The following is a 20,362-nucleotide window of genomic DNA, read 5'->3' on the forward strand; positions in this document are numbered from 1 at the left end:
GGAGTAAGCGTCTTTTAATTTCATGGCTGCAATCACCATCTGCAGTGATTTTGGAGCCCCCCAGAATAAAGTTTGACACAGTTTCCACTGTTTCCCCATCTATTTCCCATGAAGTGATGGGACCAGATGCCATGATCTTAGTTTTCTGAATGTTGAGCTTTAATTGGCTTAGTGAATTTCAAAAGCACTCCTATATTAAAATTTCTGTATTTTTGCAGGCAGTAGTTCTAAGCTGTGCAGAAAAAATTTCTCCATTAAGTATTGACCCCAATTCTTCATTCTTAAATCATGTTTAAAGAAGTCATCGTGCTTTCTCTTCTGGTTATTTTGTAGATCTCGTTAGCATCGTTATTTCTTCTTAGGGAGCACTTCCTTTTGATGTGCCCTATCAGACAGTGGCATTGCACATAATGGTTAGGAGCACGAGGCCCCCATATGTTATGATTTCCTGCCACAAAATCCAAGAAGCAAACTGAAAAATTGCCAGAACTAACAGGAGTTCAACAGGGTGGCAGGTTATAAAAGAAATATATAGATATCAATGGCTTTCTTTCCTACAAAGAATCAGTTACAATGTATGATGGAAGACCCCCCTTTCACAATAGCAACTAAAGTAATAAAATATCTATGAATAAAGTTACCAAAATATCTGTAAGAACTATATATATAAAACATTACAGAATTCTTTTGAGGGGTATAAAGGAAGACTTGAAAAATGGACCAATACACCAAGTTCCTGGATGAGAAAACTCAATATGATATAAATATAAATCTGTCCAAATTAATCTGCACATTTAGTATTTCCAATAAAAATTTCAGTGAGTTATGTTGCTTGGGACTTGAAAACTGGTTCTAGGGTTCCTCCAGAAGAATAAACAGGTGACAATAGCCATAAAAATTCTGGAAAAGAAGAGTGAGAAGGGAGCATTAGCCTTTACCTGGTGTTTAAATGTATTATAAAGCTTTAGTAATCAAATAGTTTAGTGAAGATGCGTGAATAAACAGATCAATGGAAAAGATTGGAAAGGCTACAAAAAGACCCGTGATTATCATCTAAGATAAAGGTGTTGTTTTCATAGCAGTGTGCAGTATGGATTATTTAAAAAATGATAGTAAGACAATAAACTACTTTTTGGGAAAAAAGTTAAGGTCAAATGTAGGAATAGTAAAGCCAAGATGGAGAGATTTAATGAAATTAAAGCTATTTATTTATTTTTTTTTTTAGCGACAAAAGACTCTATTGCTATTTAGTTGCTAAGTCGTGCCCAACTCTTTTGTGACTCCATGGACTGTAGCCTGCGAGGCTCCTCTGTCCATGGGATTTCTCAGGCAAGAATACTTGAGTGGGTTGCCATTTCCTTCTCCAAGGGATCCTCTTGACCCAGGGATTGAACCCGTGTCTCCTGCATTGGCGGTAGATTCTTTACCACTGAGCCACCAGAGAAGCCCCCAAAGACTCTGTATAAGAAGACAAATTGACTGAAATATTGCCAAAGAGTTAGTATCCTCATTATTAATATATATAAGGTGCTCTTTCAAATTCACAAAAAAGGTAAATAATTCATGAGAAAAATGGGCGGAAGGCTAGTGTGGGCAATTGGAAAAACAGAAAACAAATAACTGATCACGAAACATGAGAAAGTAGTCAACTTCACTACCAATCAAAGGTATGTGAATTAAATATAGACATACTGGTTTAGGAAAAGCTATCAGGTTGTCAGAGATCAAGGAGAATGGTAGTAACAGTTCTAGTTTGGGTGTGGATTTAAACTGCTATTAATTTTTGGAGAGAAAATTGGCAGCTGGAGAAAAAGGTCTTTAAAAAGAAAATCACTTTTGATTCAAGAACTTCCTCTCCTAGATGACCAAATGAGCAGGAACTTTCCTAAGATTATTGCTTATAATTGCAAAACAAAAAATAAAAAGAAGCAATTTAAATGTTAAGATAAGGATTGGCTTAATAAATTAAACATTTTTATACAGTGAAATGTGAAGTCTTTAAATGTTCTGATGTAGATACACATTTATATTATAGAGAGGTATTTATTTATATTGGTTACTTATAAAAGCAAATTACAAGACTGTAATTTGTAACACACTGTATGTGTGTTATGGCTCCCTCTTGGTGTATGTGGTGTATAAATGTATTTGTATACACACATGTATTTGCATAGGAAAATGTCAGGAAAGAGACACATCAAAATCTTAAGTAGACTCTGATTTTTTAAAATAAATTTGTTCATTTTAATTGAAGGATAATTGCTTTACAGTATTGTGTTGTGTTGGTTTCTGCCAAATATTAACACGAATCAGCCATAGGTATACATATGTCCCCTCCTAGATTCTGATTTTTTAAAAAAATTTTCCCTTTAGTTTATTTTTTGGAATTGCTTATTTTCCAATTTATTCCTGTGTTTCTAATTACTTGTATAATAAAAAATATTTCAAGACAGCAAGGACTTTGGGGGCTTCCCTAGCATCATAGTGGTAAAGAATCTGCCTGCCAGTGAAGGAGACATGAGTTTGGAAGATCCCCTGAGTCAGGAAGATCCCCTGGAGAAGGAAGTGGCAACCTACTCTAGTATTCTTGCCTGGGAAATCCTATGTCTGGAGGAGCCTGGAGGGCTACAGTCCATGGGATCACAAAAGAGTCGGACACAACTTAGGGACTAAATAGCTAGGACTTTTTGGAGTCAGAGAGACCCAACTCCCAACCTTAGCCCTGTCACCTCTTGACTGCAGACCCTTGGTGTATGGGTCTCTAAGCCTCAGTTTCCATCTCTTTAGTGGGATGGGAAGACTTACCTCACTGAGTTATAATGAAGATCACGTACCACTCAACAGAAAGCAGTTTTATAGCTACAGATAAATATATAAAGCAGTTTTCATGTCACTTTGGCAGATTCTTTCTTGGCAGGCTCTCTTTATATTTATTATTGTTTTTCTCTCTGGTGATTTAGAGGTGGAAGCCTCAAAGAAACAAGCAGAACTTGATAAGAAAGCAATGGATGAGCTTCTGAGAGAAAGGGACATATTGAATAAGGTGCGTTTGTTACAGTAACACTGGTGAATAAATATCTTTCTTTAGTGCTATAATATCTGCCTATAACCGGTTGCAGGGGAAAGAAAACTCTGAGCCAAACAAAAGTAGATTAGAACTAATAATAGTGCTCAATTGTGAATTGAAACCACAATATCACCTGTGAGCACAAAGGGACTTTGAAGAATTATCGTATAAACTAGCAGGAGATTTCAGAGCGTCTTGTGGTTTCTGTTCCTATTGCTGGTGTCTTATTTGGCATCTAAGCAGTTGATCAAGATTTCTGATTTTAATATCTATAATTTGCAATTTTGTGCCAATCCAGAAAATACAAGTGAGTTCTAATAAACTTTAACTTTTAGGTGTTTAAAGGATGGCCGGTTGGCCATTCCAAGAGTCTCTAACCTTTCCTCCATCTTTTCTGGAGTGTTGGAGGCCTTGGTTTCTGCTTCTGGAGCTTACTCCTCCTAGTCTTTGAGCCCAGTATGGTCCAAAGCTGGGGCAGAGGCTGGGGGGAGCTTGAGGCTTAGAAATTGTCCAGTCAAGGCAGACCCCGCCCCCACCCCTGTTTCCTCTCCTGGCCCCTTCCAGAGGGTTACCTTCATTGACAGTCACTCTGAGGAGATTGACTGCATTTAAAGATCCAGAGTACGTGTTCCTGCTCAAGAATTCCCTCCAGGGAGAATGAAGCATGAAGCGATGGGCCAGGTGTAGAGTGGGGAGGCTGCTTCCACAGCAGACAGCCTGCTGGCTTTTGGTCAAGAGAGCTTCATCTTAGCAAAGTAGATACAGCCTATATTCATTCATTTCAATTTTTTTATTACTTTAATATTTATTATTTTAATAGTTCTTTAGGTTTCCCAGAAATGAATAAATGTTAACGAAGTAGATTATCCTGTGGCTTAGAGCAGACTATTAAGGGAATCTCAGAAAAGAGTAGAAGATTAAGTACCTTTACATGCTGAGCACTCCTTCAGAAAGTCATTAATTTTTTTTTTTGCATAATCCTAGAACTGTGCCTTTATTCTATAAATTTATAAATAACATAAATATATAAATAATGTAATATAAATAATATAAATACTATTGTTAGATTTAGATTTTAAAAACTTTTTGTAACATATACACCATTTAATCCATTTGTATTTTGTATGTTCTGGTAAACCGCCTTTTGATTTTCTGCCACAATAGGACACCTAACACTTTAATTTTACACTTCTTTGTTTGATTTGACTGCATCAGCTTCGTCTTGAGGGCAGGTACTTTTTAAACTTTTTTTTCTTTCCCAGCCATTGCATCCTTAGTGCCTGACAGAGTGCCTGCTCCTTTGCAGGTGCGCAGTCAACCGTTATTGATAATACATCCTTTCCTCACTGACTTGAAATGCCACCTTCATTGAATGAATGAGTGACATAGTTTTGATAGGCAGCAATGTTCATATATTTGGTTCTCTCAGTGTCATGTTGAAGGGACTTTAGCTTTCATAGAGCAAATGTTTAATTCAGTACTTGAAAGTAAAGTTGACCTTTTCCATTTTTCTACGTCATCATCCGACCAAGGTTTCATGTCCTTTTTTTTTTTTTTTAAAGCCAATTTATATTCCAGTGGTTTTCAGTCCTGACTGCAGGTCTATATTGGTTAGAGATTTGGGAAGGGATTATGAAGTGCCTCTTGGAACCCAGGGGGCTTTCCAGGTGGCTCAGTGGTAAGGAACCTGCCTGCCAGTGTAGGAGATATGGGTTTGATCCCTGGGTTGGGAGGATCCCCTGGAGAAGGAAATGGCAACCCACTCCAGTATTCTTGCCTGGAAAATCCTGTGGATAGAAGAACCTGGCAGGCTACAGTCCGTGAGTTCACAAAGAGTCAGACACGACTTAGCAACTAAACAGCAACATAGAACCTAAGGATACAGGTGGGCCTCAGGAACGAGGAAAACCTGGCCTTGCATTCTTGGGATGCACAGAAAGCCCTCTCCCTCCACCACTAGACTTCCAGCTGAGTCATAGCTTCATTTCTGTCTTTCAGTGAAATCATCTCTCTTTCTCTGTGTCCCTGTCCAAATGGCAGAAAAAAGCTATCTCCCACAAACAGCTCCTGAGTTTACATCTTCTACTGAGTTACAAAAATCTAGAGGCTCTATTTCGGAAGTCGCTGGGTCTATTCAGCTGTGGCTAGAGAAGCAGATGTGCTGTGGTCCATCATGAGCATGGCTGCAGAGTTGCACTGTATTAATTCTGTGTTCCAGAGGAACAACCTGACTTCTTGCGCAACCAAACTAAGGCACGTCCATTGTAGTAGCATCAGAAACCACCAGGGCAGCTTTCCAAAAAGAAAAAAAAATGTAGGTGCCAGAGTCTCATCTCAGATCCACAGAATCAGACTCTCTGGAGTTGGGATGTGAGCATCTGTGTTTTTTTTTTTTTTTTTTTAAGACCAGGTTATAATTCTTTTTTAATGTAGTAAAATGCACAGAAAACAAAATTTGCCATTAGTGACATTTTGTATATTCACAATGTTGTGTAAAACATCATGAATCTAGTTCTAGAACATTTTCACCACCCAAAAGGAAACCCTGTACCTGTCAGGCAGTCACACCCCACTTTCCCCTCCTCCCATCCTTGGAAGTTACTCATCTGCTTTCTGTTTCTGTGGATTTGACCCTTCCGGATATTTATATAACTGGAATCATACCATGTGTGACTTCTTATGTCTGACATCTTTCACTCAAGATAATATTTTCAAGCTTCAACCATGTCGTAGTGTCTACTTCATTCCTTTTTGTGGATGAGTAGTATTCTACTGCATGGATATAGCACATTTTGTTTATTTATTCTTCAGCTGATGAACATTTGGGTTGTTTTCCCCTTTTGGCTTTTATGAATAGTGCTGCTCTGAATGTTCATGTACAAGTTTTTGTTTGGCCACCTGTTTCAGTTCTTTTGAGTAGATGGCCAGAAGTGATGTTGTTGGATCATATGTTAATTCTGGCTATCTGCATTTTTAATAAGAAGGTTTTTATTTTGTAGTCAAAGCCTGTGATACATGATTAGGTTCAGCTGTCCTAACTTCACAAGTGAAAGGCTAGAGTTGGAATAGAGATTGGCTTTGGGGTCAGCCAGCTTGGGATTGAAATCCTAGCTCTGTCACTCCCCGGTTGTGTGAACTTGTGTGTGCGTATGTACGTGCTCAGTCATGTCTGTCTCTTCGTGAGCCTATGGTCGGTTGCCTACCAGGCTCCTCTGTTTATGGGATTCTCCAGGAAAGAACACTAGAGTGGGTTAACATGCCCTCCTCCAGGGGATGTGCCCAACCCAGGGATCGAACCTGTGTCTCCTGCTCCTCCTATAATGCAGGCAGATTGTTTACTGCTGAGCCACTGGGGAAGCCCGTGAACTTTTAGGCAAGTAGCTTATCTTCTTATTCTCAGTTTCCTACCCCTAATATGGGAGCAATATAGGCCACTTCCTAGGGATGTTGTCTCTTAGTGCCTTTTTATGTGTGTTTATTGGAGAAGGAAATGGCAACCCACTCCAGTGTTCTTGCCTGGAGAATCCCAGGGACGGGGGAGCCTGGTGGGCTGCCGTCTACGGGGTCTCACAGAGTCGGACACGACTGAAGTGACTTAGCAGCAGCAGCAGCAGCATGTGTGTTTATAGTGCTCTGAGCAAAATTAACATAACAAGCTCTTAGTACTCTGTAGAAAATATGATTATTTTTATTCATCTCCCAAACAATGAACCTAATTATTTTAGGATTAAGGCAACAAGTAAATTTAACCAAAAACCCACAAACATTTTTCGGTGCTGTCCTTATTTTCAGAATATGCTTAAGGCGGTCAGTGCAACCCAGAAACAGATAGACCTGGTAAAGCTCCATGAACAAGCCAAGAGGAATCTGGAGGAAGAAATCCAAAACTACAAAGAGGAGGCTCAGAAGCAGAGAAAGATCATCTTTCAACTGGAAAAGGAGCGAGATCGGTACATCAATGAAGCCAGTGACCTTACCCAAAAGGTAAACTAGTCCTCCATGGTATGGGTCGAGCATCACTGCATTATTTCTGATTGCCACACACTGTTGCAAAGACAGATTATTCAGATTGCTGCTTGTGGTTCACATGCAGATTTAAGATAGTGGGCAATAAGCTCTGCTATCAAATCAGCTACTGCCCATTTAGAGTAAACAAATGCTGATTAGATATTTGCAGAATGTAAGTTTGGAGGAACACAAATGCATGTGATCAGTCCATCCCTGGCAGGACATGTCTTCCTTGTAAAAGATGGCCCGTGATCCTCCTACCCCTGGTTGGAAGCCATTGTAAAACAGCATATTCCTCTTGCAACTTGATCATGTAAGAAGCTCCACTAATTGATTTACTGACTCTGAGAGGACTAGTTGTCATTTCAGGCACTCATGTTCTCTAGCGTGGCTAAGCTTATTGGCCCCTGTATCCGTCAGATTAAGTTGTAGCAAATAACCCTCAGGTCTCAGTTGTTTATAGCGACAGAGATCTATGTTCTGTTCACATTAATGACCTTTGAGGGTCAGCCACAGCTCTGCTTCACGTCCTCTTCATTGCAGATCGACTCTGTTGGAATGTGTTGGCCTCTTATAGAGGGAAATCTGTGTAATAGTAAACCTTTGATATGCTCTCAGAGCTTCTGCTGGCAAAGGAAGGGTAAAGGGCCAGTCCACTCATATTTCATTGATCAAAGGAAGTTACGTGATCAATCCTGATATCCTCGGGCAGCAGTGTGATCCTACTAAGGGAGGGGCCCTACCTGGTGAGACAGAGACTATATCTGAACATATAATCTGTTGTAACCTCCTATGTCTTCCTTCCTGGCAGTCAGTCTCCCACCACTCCTGGCTGCCATCACACTGTCAGAGTTGTTAAAAATTCCAATGAAATCTTATTATTACTCCCAGCCTTACAAACCTCAGTCATCTCTCAGCAACCTGGGGCAGTGCTTCCTAACATTCTTTGCATCACAGCATTGTAGGAGATAGCATGTCTACAGTATGTGGGAATGAGGGGGATGAGCCTGTGCAGGGCTGGAGGGGCTTACCTAGGGATGCTAGCTGCCCAGGTCCCACCTGGCCCACCTATGAGTAGAGTGAATCAGTATTTTGTTACATACCTGTAACCCATGCAAGACACAGCAATTCATATATTCTGACTTATGCAACAGAGGCTAAGCTCTCTGTTTTATCTGGAAAGCCCTTTCCTCCCCCTTCTCTGAATGGAAAACTCTTATTCATGCTTCAGTACCCAGATCAAATGCTCATGTCTGGGGTCAAACCTATTTTAACTCCTTAGGCAGAGCTAGTCACTTCCTACTTAATGGGTTTGTTGATATTTCTGGAGCAGCTCTTACCATCTTCTAGTGTACTTATTTATTCATACCCTTGTTTGTAGTGAGTTCTTAGGAGCAAGGACTTTATCTCATTCTTCTCTTCATTTCCAGCACATAGTAAATGCTGGTAAATAGTAGGCGCCAAAACTGGGTTGAACAAATAGATAGATGATGGGTGATAAAAAAAGATTGCTGTCACTGATTTTAATATAGGATTGTGTATTTCTCTCTGTTCCCTTATGAAGGAGAGATACTGGTACCAAGTTTTGCTGGTAACTGTTTTTCACAATTTCTGATGTTTAACTGCACAAGGTTACATAATGTCTCACCTAAATAATTTAAGCACGAGTTCTTAAAATATTATTTATCAACTACAATTTTTCTCTCTTACTTAACTCCTGACAGCATGTATCAGTTGCTACAGCAACTTGTGTCACCTCTGGACTTCTTATTAAAAACATGTATATCTTTTTGACACCATCTCGTATTTCTTTCTTTACTGTCACACACACACACACACACACACACACACACACCTCATTCCCACAAACAGAAAGCTCCCTTTCATGTATCCTATTTATAGGAAGTTGAGGAATAATACCAGGGACTGGGAGAAGATGTCATGAAACTGATATTTTCATCTCCTTCTAAAGTGAGTTGTTCTGAGTTTATCCTTTTGACCCCACAATTTCTTTTGTAAAAACTGCATGTATGAAGAATAAGAATGCAAAGATTTTTATAAAAGAGCAGTCTTCAAAATAAATTGTGCAAGTTTGCCATGTGCCATTAAAATCATGTGTTTGAAAAATATTTTTTAAATGGGGAACATGGTCACAATGTGAATCTGATAAGAACAAAATGCAAAGTTATTTATATGGTTTGACCTAAATTTTATCTGTGTGCAGATGAAAAGGATTGGGGTCATTATATCATGGGGTGGGTAGTGAAAATTAAATGAGATAATGTTGGTAAAGTATTTAGAATGATCTCTGGCACATAGTAAATGCTATGGAACATTTAATAAATAAGCAAGTAAATATATTAATTACTTTGTAGATAAACAATCCAGAATTTTTGTTCAAAGTGGCATTTGAATGTAGCTATTTTCAACTTCTTATTAAATGTCAGTAACAGAGATGAAAAGTTTTAATGGCATCAAACACTAACATTGACATAAAGCCATGCTAAAATAGAAGAAAAGAGATTGGATGAGAATTTTATATGTCCTGCCGAAGTGAGCACAGGATGAGAATTTTAAAGCCAGTAGAGGTGAACTGAGGAAAATCCACCTGGCCCTCAGTTCACAGTTCCTTGAACTTGCTTGCAGTTGGGAAGGGGAGGGGCAGTGGTGAGCAGGAAATGGGGGGGAATAGGAGAAGATGAGAAGGGAGGCTGGGCTCTTCTGGGAGACAGGACCAGTTCCCAGGCAGGAATGACCGAGGAAGTGCTAAGCATGGGACCTCCGATGGTCAAGTTTAAGTTCTTTACTGTGCTCTGTATCTGCAACCTTTGGTGACAGTCTGCATCAACCCTGTGGCTGGATTGTGCGTTGTGGGGGCAGGGATGGGGTGAAGAGGGATGTGGGATGTGAGGTAACACACCGAGAAAAGGAACCATGTGTGCCAGAGAAAAGGGCCAATCGAGAATCTGGAATTCTATTGAAATAGGAAATCAAAGCCACAGTGAATAGGAGAAATAGAATTCCTTTAAGAATTCTTGGAGATACTAGGTGTCATGTTGGGCTTCCTAGCACACAAAATGAAGATTATAGATGTTCTGTTGTTGTGGTTAAGAACAGTGTGACCCCAGTAGGACAGAGAACTATCATCTGGGTTATAAGTCCAAGATGACATTACCTCTAAGACAAAACAAAGATGAAACAGAAAGGAAGTGATGGATAAAATAAGGAACAGTTGTAAAGAGACTAAAACACATGCAAACCCCAAACCAACCCAAAGCAAGCAACGGTAGATTTAAAATCCACACTGAAGTTAGTAAGTTAGTAAAGAACAGAACTGATGTGGAAAATGGAATCAGTGAAGTGGAGTGCAAACTTGAGTAGTTCTCTTAGGATGTTCAGTTCAGTTCAGTCACTCAATTGTGTCCGACTCTTTGTGACCCCATGGACTGCAGCACGCCAGGCTTTCCTGTCCATCACCGACTCCTGGAGCTTGCTCAAACTCATGTCCATCGAGTTGGTAATACCATCCAACCATCTCATCCTCTGTTGTCCCCTTCTCTTCCTGCCTTCAGTCTTTCCCAGCATCAGGGTCTTTTCAAATGAGTCAGTTCTTCGCATCAGGTGGCCAAAGTATTGGAGCTTCAGCTTTAGCATCAATCCTTCCAATGAACATTCAGGACTGATTCCCTTTAGGATGGACTGGTTGGATCTCCTTGCAGTCCAAGGGACTCTCAAGAGTCTTCTCCAACATCACAGTTCAAAAGCATCAGTTCTTCAGTGCTCAGCTTTCTTTATGGTCCAACTTTCACATCCATACATGACTACTGGGAAAACCATATCTTTGACTAGATGGACCTTTGTCGGCCAAGTAATGTCTCTGCTTTTTAATATGCTGTCTAGGTTGGTCATAGCTTTTCTTCCAAGGTTTTCTTCATATTCTTAGAATAGAGGTGGAAACAAAAGACAAAAATGATCAAAGAGAGGATAAGAGATAAGGACAGGGAATAAAAAGCATCCTATAGGTTGCTGGTCTCTGATGGAGGAACTGAGCCCCAAATCAAAGATGTAACAGAAAATATTTTCTGGAGATGAAGAAAGAACTGTACATGCAGATTGAGCATGTTTCTGGCAAAATCAGTGACAGGAGAAATCTCATAGACCTGCTCTGGGAGAAAGTCTTGTGTGTGTATGTTGTTTAACCCACAATGATAAAGAAAAGTACTCTCAGAGTTAGGCAAGAAGAAAAAGCTGAAGTCTAGTTCCTTTTTTTTTTTAAACAGGAAAAAGAGTAGAAGGTAATGGATCAACAGGTGAAAACTCGGTATTTCTGAGTAGTAGGGATACAGATCGTTTTTAATTTACCCCTTTATGTGCCTTTTGTGTTCTTCAAATTTTCTGAAATGAATATATATTACTTTAGTATCCTGATCCAAAAAACCTTGCCCTTCAGTCAAGGACCAATAAAACCTTACAAGAGCTTTATTTAAAATGTTTTCTAATCCATCTGTACTTGGTTCCCCTCTCTGGCAGGTGAAGAAATCTGATGTTATTACTGTATCTGCATTTCTGAGTGTACCTCATGCCATTTACAAGTTCCTTGAGGGCAAGTCTTCTTGAGCTCTTTCTGTTACTTATTCATTAAATAGGTATTCAAATATATTTTGAAAGGGTGAATGGAAAGCATAATTAGACAACTGAATCAACTAGTCAAAGACTTATTTTTAGGTATCTATATTAAATTCCTCTTCAGTAATCTGTTTATCCCATGAGGGCACAAAGTGGCCATGACTGAGTGACTAAACTTTCTTAAACTTATGGGTCTGCTCACCTTTAAATTATTTTGAAATAGGTTGCCATGACGGACAATGTTATCTGAATTATCGTTGGCAGTTTTAGCTGTGAGTGACTTCTGGCCTGATCCCCTCTTCCTTCTGGGCTGCAAAAACAGTGTCAACATTTGCTTTCTGATTCTTTTTATTTAGAAGGGGAAAAAAAGGTGAAATCTAAGCTGCTGAAAGCCCTACATTACATTTTATTAATTTAACTTGGCATTTGCAAATGAGAAAGAAGATCCCTTTTTGTGCCAGAATTGGATGGCTCAGAATCCCAAGCCTTTCCGTATGTGTTTGTCTCAGTCAACATGTGCCATGATGTTATGCATAATAAACAACCACCAGGTCTCACCGGCATGCAAAAACAAGCACTTATGTCTCACTCACACACCTGCAGTTGACAAGGGCCAGCTGATCTGGGCCGAGCTTGCCTGGGCTTGGCCTGAGGCTGTGGGTTGGCTCCAGATTTGCTGTGTGCTTCTCATCCTCTAGGAAATGCACACTGTTCTCATGGAGAATGGAAGGAATGCAAAGGACAGACCCAACCACGCAAGCACAGTTCATGGGTCTCTGCTTGCCTAATGTTCTCTGACATCCCATCAGCTATGGCAAGTCACATGTCCAGGCCCAGCCTCAACAGCAAGGGCAAGTAGACTCCTCCCATAGAGGTGATGGGAGCAAATATTCATGGAGCCATGACAAGCTACTACAGTATTTCAGCACTTATTCTTTATAGTTGGACGTTTTTTCTTTTATTATTGGAGTATAATTTCTTTGCTATGTTGTGTTAGTTTCGCTTACAGCAAAGTGAGTCAGCTATATGTGTATATATATCCCTCCTTCTTGAGCCTCCCCCTACCCCATCCCATCTCTCTAGGTCATCACTAAACTGAGCTCCTTGGGCTGTATAGCAGCCTCCCACTAGATATTTTACACAATATATATTCAGCACTTTTTACCTTCATGGTTTTCCTCTGCTGCAGTATGCATTTTATTGTTCGGCTAAATTGAGAGGCACCAAGAGTGGCGTAATAAGTTGTGGTGGTTTAGTCGCTCAGTCGTGTCCAACTCTTGTGACCCCGTGGACTGTAGACCACCAGGCTCCTCTGTCCATAGGATCTTCCAGGCAAGAATACTGGAGTGGGTTGCCATTTTCTTCTCCGGGGGATCTTCCTGACCCAGGGGTCGAACCCGGATCTCCTGCACTGCAGGCAGATTCTTTACCAACTGAGCTACTAGAGAAGCCCAATTATAAGTTATGGCCCACCATATTTAATCTTTTCTAGACTTATAAATTTTAGGTTAAGATCATTCCTAGTTAATGATTAAAACTGGGGAACATTCTGCATATTATGCCTTTGGCTCATTTTAGGACCCTCTTCTTTTTCATTCTAAATATTAAACTTCTAGCTATCCCCTCCCAGCCTTCTTATATACTGGAAAGCATTTTTTGCAATGAATTCCTACCAATAAGTTTCTTAGCTCCCTGCTTATTTGCCTTATAACAATGTCAAGCAAAGCTCTTGTAGACAGAGGTTCCAAGAAATGAATAATAATGTGCTTTCAAGGATTTAGAAGTGAGGATAGCAAAAGTTGATCAAAGAAATATCATTCAGTGAATAGCTACTTCATAATAAAATGAAGTTTCTGTTTCTTCAATATTAATTTGATGTTTTTTTATACAGAACATCTTTAATAGGGTAGAAGTCTGGAGAGAGCCTTCAAGGGGACATACACAAATTATAAGCTTTTCATGTTATAATGAAATAAGTGTACTATGGATTACTCTTTTCCTGGAGGAGAACAGAATTTGATCCATAGAAAAAAACCAAGTTGGTTTTTTAAGTGCTAATATTATATAATATCACATAATGTTAAACATACCATGATAGTCTATTAACATTTATTAAATGATTAAATTATGATATGCCTGGTACTTATATTATGGCATAAATATAATTTTTCTCACTTTTATCCTCACTATAGCCCTCCTAGGCAGATATTATAGCCTTCATTTGTAGCATAACATGTTATTAAAAACAGATAGAAAAATAGATATGCCTCCCTGAATTTGAGATAGAGGATAAAATAAGAAAGCAAGACAAATAGAGAAGACTTAAAATTTCACATGACTGGGCACAAAGTTTTTTTTTTTTTTTTTTTTTGAGAGTGAGTTTTCCAGTTTTATTATGGAAGTGAAGGCATTGTCAGCATTCAAACCATTGACACCAAGTCAGAAAAACTTACTTTAAAAGTTTATTGTACTGATATTTCATCAATTGCAAGTTAAAAGATTCCAAATTCAATGACCTACTTTCTCTTCCTGTCTTAGTACATATGGTGTTTTGACTGTGGCTGCAGATTTCCTGCACACGTTATTGATTTTTATCTCACTATTTTTTCTATCGGCGGGTTGTTTTAACAGAAACAGAAAAGGTAGTAGGTTATAAACTGAGACTGTACCCTCATGGTGCACTGTAAGCATTTTCTGGTCTCCTCTGAAGTAGGCCTCCACATGCTAGGCTTTCCAACCCTCTGGCTGTAATAAAACTCTATATTTGGATGTGATTTATCTCAGAGTTGGTCTGAGGTATCTAAAGTATAATCAATTAATTAAGCTCCAGACCCATAGCTGGCATTCTGCATTCTCTGCCTTTGAAACTGGGAACATTTTGCTGATGAAGGGTTTTGTGTCTACCTAATACTCCGCACATTTTATGAATTTTCAGGATTTGAACCTCTATGTGACATTGGTTTGAATGATTTCCCTCAAAACAAATTGAGTCCCAACACTTAGAACTGTATTGCTTTGTGAATTGTCTTTTCCCTTTGCTTCTATACTTTTAAAATTTTTGCTGTCATTTAAACAAAATAACCTTTGATCTCTTTGGTATCATGATGGGTTCCTGCTACTCCCAGCTTCAAGAATCTGGAAACAAGTTAGACTTTGTGTACTGTTGTTTGCAAAAAGATGAACCCAGCTAACTGGGTGCCCCAGAAAGAAATGCCCTTGATTACGTCTTTTCTCTGGAGCATTATTCTGTCTGTGCAAAGGATTATTCTTGCTGTAATATTTCTCAAAGTGATTGAACAAGCAGTTTTTTTCTTTTTCTCTGATGTGCTGCTTGATATTTTGAATGCTGATGATGCTGTTCAAAGTATTCTCAATCTATGCATTTCACTGACCCCAACGAAGGTGGTCATGTCCATAGAAAGGCTACATTTGGGGCTAAGATAGTGTCTTTCTTTAAAAAAATCAAACAAGTAACAGATCCAGGAATGGATACCTTATTTAGGTTTCCCATTTGTTCCTAACTTAAACATTTTAGTTGCTAGTGCTGGTACCTTAAAAGGCCACCTGCTACTCATTTTCAAGGATTCTAAAGGGATAGATCAAAGAGACGATGGAAGGAGGAGTGAAATGTCTTCATTTCAGATCTACCTGCATGCCTCTTCTTCCTTCAAGCCCCTTAACCAACAATGCAAGCCATTCATCACTGAGTCTGTATATATTCTTACCTTGGGCCATTTTCTTTCTATACAAAGTGGGTGATGGAAATTAATAAAAATAAAACAGTAAAATAATTTAAAATACTTTGTACAAGGACTTCCCTAGTATCCAGTGGCTTAGACTCCATGCTCCCAATGCAGGGGACCTGGGTTTGATCCCTACCCAAGGAACTAGATCCCACATGCTGCAAATAAAAGATCTTGCATACTACAACTAAAGAACCCACATGCTGCCTTCAACATTGAGGATCCCACGTGCTGCAACTAAGACCTGGTGCAGCATTCATTCACAAATGAATGAATAAATATAAAAAAATACTTTGTGCAACTCTGGTTGCATAATTGTAAAAGATTGGTTGAAATAGATATTTTTCTTGAAAATATGTACACACATCAAGGCTTGACTCAAGGAGAAGTGGAAACCATAGAAAGATTAATAACCATGGAAGCCACCAAAACATCTGAGAGAGCAATAGCTCCAGTGTTGTCACTGGGGGCCTAATTATTTTAGAATTGAGTTCCTTCAAACTTTTAAGAATCAGATAATTCCTAGGCTATATAAATTTTTTTTTCTGTGTATGAATTTAGAAAAATGTATTATGTATTCTTGGGGGTAATTTTTTTTTCTGTTGGAATTTCTTTATTTCATTTTTTATTAATTTATTTTTTATTGGAGGATAATTGCTTTACAGTGTTGTGTTGGTCTTGGAGGCAATATTGATTGGCATTACTTTACTGACCTAACCCATGCCTTCTGCTGTGATAATGAACAAAAACTCCAGGCCTTGGAGAAAGCTTGGGGATGAATGAGTCCTTGGGTGGGATGATCTAGGAACAAGAAGGAAGAGGTAGTTCTCACAAATTATGTAAATACCAAATATTAACTTCTTAGATAAGATGTGTATGGCCACCCTATTACCCTCCCAGTGTTTAATTCTCTCATAACACCCTGTGCATATCTCAGATTATTGGTTGTATCCATTCCTTGATTATCATTTTACAGTGGAGTTACTCACTAGAAGTGAATTTGAGGGTAGGAAATGCATCTTATTTTTCTCTACATCACTGGTGCTTTTATAGTGCCTGCCATAGATGGGTTCTCAATGCATGTTCAATGAGTGAATGAATGAGTAGGCGAGTGGTTGAATGAATTAACAAAAGGGTACTCAGCTCACTTTATGAAACTAGCAGAAATCTTGATATTAAAATAGAACCAAAAAGAAAACTATAGACTTAAGTCACTTATGAATATGTATGTAGCATCCTAAATGAAATTCTAGCAAACCAAATTCAACAGTACATTAAAAGGAATCATTCAGTATGACCAAAGAGGGTTTATCCTGAAACCACAAGGATAGTTTTCTATTAACAAAACTGTTGCTAGTGGTATGAAAATGTAAAATGTACAGCCATTTTTGAAAGCAATCTAGCAGTGTTTATTAAAGTTAAAAATATATACATCTTTTGAGCCACATACTCCTCTTCTGGGAATCCATCCCTACAGAAGTAAAAGAACAAGTACATAAGAACACATGTATAAACTGTTTATTGTAGCATGGTTCAGACTGGCAAAAAAATGGAAGCCAAGTGAATGCCCGTCAGAGGGGAGGGGTTCACCTACACTGTAGAACATTATGTCTCTTTTAAAGAGAATGAATTAGAGCTACTCTACCAGATTCCCACAAAGTATAAAAAGCAAGGTGCATAAAAATATATAAGAGGATCCCACTTTGCTGAAAAGTAAAGACCAAGTTCAGAAAGCAAAAGGAAAACAAACCTCTGTACCTGTATATTCACTCGTTGGCTAGCTGTGAACTACATTACTTCTTTTGACTTCAGTTTCCTTATTTGTAAAATTGGGATATGATAATGCACATCTATGAGGATTTTTGTGAAGATTAAAGAAATTAATACCTGTAAAATCATCTGCATATAGAAAGTACCTGAGAAATATTAGCTATTATTATGATAAAGACCTTAGTAGACCTAAATAGAACATGCAGAATTCAAAGAAAAATATGGAAGAACACATACTGGATTGTTAACCTGGTTTCTTTCTATGTCAATGAGGGACTGATGTGGGTGGAAGGGAGAAGAAGGTTCAAGTAAATGAGGAAGAGAAAATAAATGTTTATTTCCCATTTATGCACTTATTCAGAATTACGGCATATGGGACTATGAATAAAGAAATAAAATCAGAATACTTGTAAAAGAAGACATTTGTTACTAAGTATATCAGATCAATAGAACCGATAGGGCAGTGCAAAATAATATATGCTAAAAAGACATTTATTAAGATTTGATTCCATCCTTCCTTAAATATAAATCTAAGAAAACTTTGAAAGATATTGGATTTCACTAGTGGCTCAAATGGTAAAGAATCTGCCTGCAATGCAGGAGACCTGGGTTCAGTCCCTGAATTGGAGAAGAGAATGGCAACCCACTCCAGTAACATTGCCTGGAGAATTCCATGGACAGAGGAGCCTGGTCCATGGGGTCGCAAAGAGTTGGACATGACTAACACTTCTTTCACTATTTTAAGATATAAAGGGAAATATATTAAACATCAGCCATCATTAACTCTGTTGGGGAAACTTTAGAAGAGGATTTCTTAGAATATATTTTCTGGAATACTAATTCTATAAGTAGAGTAAAAGGATTCGCTACTGCAATGACTGGGGATTGGGAACATGATGCTCACAGGTATCTGAAACCTGAATCATACTATCAGCATGACAAAGAGCTAAGTCCTTTTTGACCTTTAGGTTCTGGGTAAATCTTTTCTTTCTAGGAAGCTTCCCTGGCCGTGTTACTTCAAGTGCATTCCCTTCCTTCTCTCTCTGTCATGTTTCTCTGTTCATTTCCTTCAACTGCAGTCATTAATTAAGAGAATTCTACTGAAATGCAGTGAAATATTCTTAAGAATTTTCCCCTTGTGTGTTCTAGCTGTTGTTAAAGCATAAGCTCCATTCATTCAACCAGTTTTCCTTGCAAAATTTTTTTTCTTAAGGAATTTTAGAAGAAGTTTGTCCTTAGAAAATCAATTTCCATGGTCATTGCAGCTAAGAGTCATGATGATGTCATTTCTACTGTGTGGATTGCTTGTCGAGAAGCATTGGCTCACGGTGGAATTTTGGGCCTCGGTTTTCCATACTTGCAAAAAAGAGGCAGCTACTTCTGCATCTCATCTTGCCTCAAAGTGTTTTGCACACAGTAGAACACATATTTTTATGAAGTCTTTTGGGTTTCCCTGATGGGAGTGAGTTTGACATTGGTAGACAGCGTTATGATTGCTATCAATGTCAGAGGTCACTTTTTTTTCTTGTGGTTAACCTTATAAAGCCACAACTGTGGCCAAACAGCTAATCTGTCTCTTACCATTCCTAGTGCTTTGTGTTAAGATCTGTTTAAGCTTGTGCTTTTTTAAATTCCTTTCCTTTTTTGGTGGTTGGGGTGGGCAAGAGAGGTTTTCAGAATTGAAAGAATTTCTTTGTTTTCTTTTCTGTTTTGTGATCACAGAATAACTGTGCTAAGCCTTCATGCTTGACCAGAACGGTGCTGTAAATAAAGTACATGTTTGCCCCTAATCAGCTGGGCTGAACTTCTGTGTTGTACCGCAGTGATTATAGCCACAGTCAGATTTTCTGATTGCTGGCATTTCTGCTCGCTACCCTGAGATACAAAATCTGTTTGTCCTGAACCAATAACCACAGATGGGCTATTTAACCATCTTTATTACTTCTTTCTCCTCCAGGTCCTCATGAACATGGAAGACATAAAAGTTCGTGAAATGCAGATTTTTGACTATAGGAAAAAAATTGCTGAATCAGAGACTAAATTAAAACAGCAACAGAACCTGTATGAAGCTGTGAGGTCAGACAGGAATCTGTATAGTAAAAATCTGGTTGAGGCTCAGGTAAAGAATATATTTATGTCTTTACATTTTGCTCCCTTCCCATGCTGGGTTTAAAGCAGTTTCTGTTATTCTAATAGCAGAATTTACAGTAGACTGAGAAAGAAATCGGGGAATTCTCCTGAAAGAGAAGATCAGTTTATGCAGAACTGTCAGATTGTTTGAAATGGAAATGACACAACTTGATCAGATGTGAAGATCGTGGCCCTGGTTTTAATTATTATATAGAATTGCCATTCTCTGTTTCTCATTTTTAAAACTGCTAATAGCTATCATGACTCAGAGGGGAGCAGCATACTCTTGTCATTTAAGTGCAGAGTTTTGCTTTGTAATTTTTTAGTTAAAAATGTTTGTTGTGATTCCAATTTGTCTCTTACACAGTGAGGAGTAAAGTGTGTGCATGTGTGTATGTGTATGGCATGTTCATTATGTATTTTTATATCTATCTCATGAAAATATTTGGAGAGTTAATGCTATGAAATACTTTGAGGTCTGTGGGCACAAGATACAAAGATACCCAGTTGTAATCCGTCAGGAAATCATTGTTTTAAATGAATCTCCCTTAAAAGCTCTTGACTGTGTCTTGAGCTTCCATAGTGGATGATGTCTATTTAATTCACTTTCAAACATATCTCCTTTCATTTTGTTAGGATGAAATAACAGAAATGAAGAGAAAATTAAAGATTATGACCCATCAGGTAGATCAATTGAAAGAAGAAATCTCAGCTAAGGAGTCGGCACTTGTGAAACTACATCTGGAACAGCAGCGCATAGAAAAGGAGAAGGAAACCCTGAAGGTACAGACCTTATAATAAATGCGATGAACCAGTTGTCAATCCATTAGACCCACTGGGGCCAGGCTCCGTGCTCAGTGAGGATGGCCGGGGGGCAGGGAGAACAACCAAAGCACCAGGAGGATGAACTCCACCACCTCGAGGTCTGTCTTCCCTACAGGGAGTGCTCCCAGCTAGAATGGGAAGGGGGCAGTGGAGATGCTGAGCTCCTCGATTACCTGTGCTGGTTATCATGGCA

The 20,362-nt window shown here is 38.7% G+C and overlaps 1 protein-coding gene across 8 annotated transcripts in view; it reads left to right on the forward strand.

Moving 5' to 3' along the window:
• Positions 1–20,362, forward strand: part of CFAP58 (cilia and flagella associated protein 58) — a 128,100-nt gene that overhangs the window by 38,914 nt on the left and 68,824 nt on the right. For all 8 annotated transcript variants that reach the window (XM_061162574.1, XM_061162570.1, XM_061162571.1 and 5 more), the window contains 4 exons: positions 2,961–3,043; positions 6,860–7,051; positions 19,172–19,333; positions 19,981–20,127. In XM_061162574.1, coding sequence (XP_061018557.1) covers positions 2,961–3,043; positions 6,860–7,051; positions 19,172–19,333; positions 19,981–20,127 — 584 coding nt within the window. The remainder of the gene's footprint in view (positions 1–2,960; positions 3,044–6,859; positions 7,052–19,171; positions 19,334–19,980; positions 20,128–20,362) is intronic.

Source organism: Dama dama, chromosome 15 (assembly GCF_033118175.1).
Source record: "Dama dama isolate Ldn47 chromosome 15, ASM3311817v1, whole genome shotgun sequence".
NCBI lineage: Eukaryota > Metazoa > Chordata > Mammalia > Artiodactyla > Cervidae > Dama > Dama dama.